Source organism: Corvus brachyrhynchos, unplaced genomic scaffold (genome assembly GCF_000691975.1).
Source record: "Corvus brachyrhynchos isolate BGI_N302 unplaced genomic scaffold, ASM69197v1 scaffold59, whole genome shotgun sequence".
Taxonomy (NCBI): domain Eukaryota; kingdom Metazoa; phylum Chordata; class Aves; order Passeriformes; family Corvidae; genus Corvus; species Corvus brachyrhynchos.
The window spans coordinates 2,724,980-2,729,244 of record NW_008246054.1 but is presented as its reverse complement, the minus strand read 5'-3'; the positions used below and the strand labels follow the sequence as shown (position 1 = coordinate 2,729,244).

General features: G+C 47.4%; 1 protein-coding gene across 1 annotated transcript in view; it reads right to left on the bottom strand.

Moving 5' to 3' along the window:
- The window catches only part of PMPCA (peptidase, mitochondrial processing alpha subunit), a 5,643-nt gene extending 1,494 nt beyond the window's left edge, over nt 1–4,149 (bottom strand). The window contains exons 1-11 of the mRNA XM_017745628.1: nt 4,041–4,149; nt 3,627–3,709; nt 3,226–3,320; nt 2,982–3,082; nt 2,326–2,589; nt 2,038–2,130; nt 1,672–1,790; nt 1,122–1,212; nt 938–1,000; nt 427–571; nt 1–136 (exon numbers count right to left, since the gene is read on the bottom strand). Of these exons, the coding sequence (XP_017601117.1) occupies nt 1–136; nt 427–571; nt 938–1,000; nt 1,122–1,212; nt 1,672–1,790; nt 2,038–2,130; nt 2,326–2,589; nt 2,982–3,082; nt 3,226–3,320; nt 3,627–3,709; nt 4,041–4,127 (1,277 nt within the window). The 5' untranslated portion in view covers nt 4,128–4,149. The remainder of the gene's footprint in view (nt 137–426; nt 572–937; nt 1,001–1,121; nt 1,213–1,671; nt 1,791–2,037; nt 2,131–2,325; nt 2,590–2,981; nt 3,083–3,225; nt 3,321–3,626; nt 3,710–4,040) is intronic.
- Nucleotides 4,150–4,265: the final 116 nt, after the last annotated feature.

Sequence of the window (4,265 nt, the reverse complement as noted above, 5' to 3'; positions counted from 1 at the left end):
CCATCCTTGCTGGAGAGAGCAGCCTGGATGTGCTCATACGTGGGCAGATCTGTCAGGTCACCCAGGGCAGCCACTGCTGGCTTCTTATGCAGCATCTTAGTCACCACCCTCTTGATATCCGTGGGTTTCACCTGACCTGCAGACAGAAAAAAGGCAGAGGTGTGACAACTCCACTGTGAACAGCACAAAGCAGCTTTAGGCTGATGCTCAGAAAACCAACTCCAGACCTTCTCTACCATGATTCTGGTTTTCCCTTCTGACTAAAGTAAGCCCCTGTGTTAGCTTGAAAGCAATTAAGCTCAGTCTGAAATGTATTTCTGTAGTATTTATGCCCCCAGGCTTTCAAAGGCAATTCGCCAGTGCTACAAGAATATTTTAAGTGTACCTACAGCTCCCTCAAGGCAAGGCAAAGCATTGTCTACTCACTGATGAGGGCACAGAGCTCGTGAGGTAGCTTCCTTGTGTTGGTTGCCAGAACCTGCCTCCCCACATCTTCAAAGATCACTGGCCGAGACTCCAGGTTCATCATGAGCATGGACTTGAGCTGTGTCTTTGCTCTCTCAAGTTCTACCTGTGAATGAGCAGGAAATGAAAAAAATTCTGGTTGCTGCTCTCTAATACAAGGTAACAGGGAAGAGTTCTGCAGACACCTCTCCCTTTGTGGATGCATTGCTCATGTTGCTGTATTCTTTTACAGAAATGCAACAAACTTGTCTATAAAAACCCATTCTAGCACAGTCAGTGCAATGCATTCACAGAATCCCAGACTGGTTTGGGTTGGGAAGGACCTTAAACCCCATCCAGCCCCACCCCTGCCACGGGCAGGGACATCTTCCACTATCCCAGGTTGCTCCAAGCCCCATCCAACCTGGCCTTGGACACTTCCAAGGATTATTTCAGCTCAAAGACCATCTGCAAGTTCAAATGTGCTGCTGACCTCTCCCACTGCTCCTGCCATGAGGATGAATTCCCTGGTGATGATTTCCACCATCTCCCGAACCTGGGAAAAACAGATCATGGAAAGAAGATCAGAACGATGCTTCTTGTGTCAACACCACTGCGTGGTACTGAGTGATGTGGTTACTGTTTAAGGACACCTGTCTGTGAGTACAGGACTGTACCTGTTTTGGATCTGCACTGGCATGGATACACAGGAGACCTGTGTCCTCATAGCTGTGGTGGTAAGAGGTGGCATTGTACATCCAGTGGTGCCTGTGAGTAATACAAACAGTATTTTAAAATTTAAAAACCAGAATTTACAATGCAAAAATTAAAACAAACATCATCAGTGAGCTCCCTCCTAGTGCATTTTCAGGATTCTCAGCAGTGCAATGAGAATTGTCAATCCCTGCCTCTGACAATTTATGCATGTGGCATCTACACCCCTCTCTCCACTTGAATCCTTGAGACCAAACCCAGGACGGAACAGAGCCAATCCTGTTAATATCCCCTGATTAAAGCATGGATAGGACAAGTGGAAGAAAACAGGATTCCTGGTCACTTCTGCCCTGTACTTTCACCCTCTCAAAATGCCAACTGACAAACCAGTCCCACGTTCCAAGCAGAATAAGCTGATGTAAAACCTGGGGGGGTTGCTTTCATTTTTTTTTTCCCCATGTGAACCTGCTACAGGACTGTTTCTGCCACCCCTCAACAGCAAGACAAACCAACCTGTTGAGCACATTGAGGTACAGCCGGGTGAACATGCCCTTGCCAGGCCCTCCAGCTGAAAAAGAGCCACCACCTCCCATCATCATGTTTAGCACCGCAAAAGGAATGAAATCGTCCTCCTGGATTGCAACAAGAAACTCAGTCAGGTAATGGCAGAGTTCTCAAGGGTCTGGGGTGAGTAAAGGGGAGAAAAAAAACACAGCACAAGAGGAGTCTGAAGGTCAAGGCCTTCAGCAAAATGTCATGGAAAAAGCTGCTTGTTTTTATGTGCAGCAGCAAAAATGTTAATGTCTGTGTAATGTCAGTGTTCCTGGGATTCTCCAAGTACAGGGCATCCAAAATGCAGGACTTTAGGTTAATACTTACTAAAAATGAGCAGCTTTCTAACCCAATCATGATGTGGGTGAGCTCTGGGATAGGAGTAGGGCCCAGACTCACATCTGACATGTCTTTTTCCACCTGTGGGAAGAGCAGACAGATTATTAACACCAATTTTCCCTGTTGTACCCAGTTTGATACATTCCCAATAATTACCACATCACAATTAACAGCTGCCATGGCCAGTTTGGGCTCATACTCATGAAATGTAACTTTAGAAAAGCAAAAGCCTGCAGAGAAATGAGCAAGATGCTTGATGCCACCTGCACCATTTACCTTGACGATGCCTCCGGTGTACTGAGCCACAGACCTGTCCACGCCCCTGCTCCGCCCAGTGCCCCACACGGGCTCCACCCCCAGCAGGTATTTCCTGGCACACTCCACCAGGTGCTCGTGCTCAATGCCCACCCCGGCCAGCACCATCCTGTCTGGGGTGTAGTAACTGCTCAGGTACGAGTGCAGCACGTCCCGGTCGATTTTGTCTGTGTTTTCCACGGGGCAGAACCTGTTCAGTCCCACTGTGTTGTCTCTGAAGGCTGCCTAAAAGGGAACAGAGACATTAAAGTCACAAATATCACTTCATTTTTCCCTAAACCCCCTCTCTAAACCCGTTTTTGTTTTGGAATTAAGCCCACTTCTAAGAGAGGAAAGGCTGAGCATTTTTTCGCTAATGTCAGTGCAACTCAGTAAGGTTTTGTCACCAACATCAATAAAGAGAAGTTACAGATAGATTTATTTTTTAGCTTGGGTTAGAATCTTCCACCTGTGTGGAATGCTGGATTTCAGAGTGAAGGGACAGCCAAATTCTCCCCCCCACACAAAAAAATCTGAATTTAGAACAGTCTAAAATAAACCCTGAAGCTGCCAAAAAGACCATGAGGAAGAGAATGCAGCAGGAGGCTGCACACAGGGTGGAATTTCCAGTGTGTTACCGCATGGATCATTTCTGTGAGGAGAGGCTCTGGGTCAGGTCTCATATTCAGATCCTCCAGCTCAAACCTTATGGCCATTCGGGTCATCTCAATTTCTTCATCTGCAACAAGACAAAGCAAGGGATGGCAACCCTACACAAAACACCCAGCTGCTGCAAGCTCACTTCTTCAAGAATTCTGAGCTCTTGAGAGCAAGCCATCTGTTGGAAATGTTTTTTTGAGGCAGAGAATTGTGTTCCCAGACCTGATAACCTGGGCTGGAGCGTTACATCAGCCAGCAAGTTGACCACGGTGTCCAGGCCTCTGGCATCAGCAGACACTGCGTACATGATGGTGTCCCTGCAACACAAAAAACAGGTTCTGCACTGAGAAGTCACTTCTGGGATCATTCAGTGTCACCTCAGTATCAGGAAATCACAGATGAAGCTGTTTTAATCATTAAATTATTTAATTGTTTAATCATTAAATTCAATAGATCTGAATTTTATAATCCTTTCAGGCTCACTTTTGTAGCTTCCCAGCAGCCACCGCAAATGGATTGCTGCTGCTTGGGAACAAAAAGTGGCTTTTTGTGCCCCACACCAGAAAAAAAGACTCAAAGTGTTGTCAGTGCTACAACACCAGGTAACAGCAGAAGCATCCCACCTCGATGCCTGGCAGTCACAAATGCCTCCATGCTTCTCTAAGGTGAGGAGAATTTCATCTTTGCTGCCAAACTGAGCTGTGGACTAAGAAAGAAGATACCAGTGTTATTAATTAATAAAGCAATAACTGCTTGTAACCCTTCAGCGTAGCCCAGACTATCATCTACATCCTTTTAGTCAAATAATTTGATCACGACTTGCCAACCTTGCAGGTGAAAGCACAGAGACTTCCAAAATATAATTACAGCCGTGATAATTAACAAGAAATTAATATTCTGTGACTCTATTAACTCTGTCACCACGGTTTAAACAGCTCGAGTGCAGAGAGCCCTGAGGGTCAGGCCCTTCCTGGCTGCTCTCCCTCGCTGCCCCGTGCAGGTCTGGGAACCCCTGGGGAGTCCAGGGCAGTACTCACGGAGAAAGCCAGCTTTTCCAAGAAGTGGGAGATACCACTGAGGTATTTCGCTTCGTGTCTTGATCCCGAATTCACCAGAACTGGCATAAAGAAGAGAATAAACCAGCGTGACTTTCACACCCCCGGTCCTTACAAACAGACCCCCGGCTCGGGGGGAGCCGAGGCGACACCGCCGCAGCCCTGCCCCCGCCGGCTGCCCCCCGCCCCCGGCGGGGCCTCCCTGCC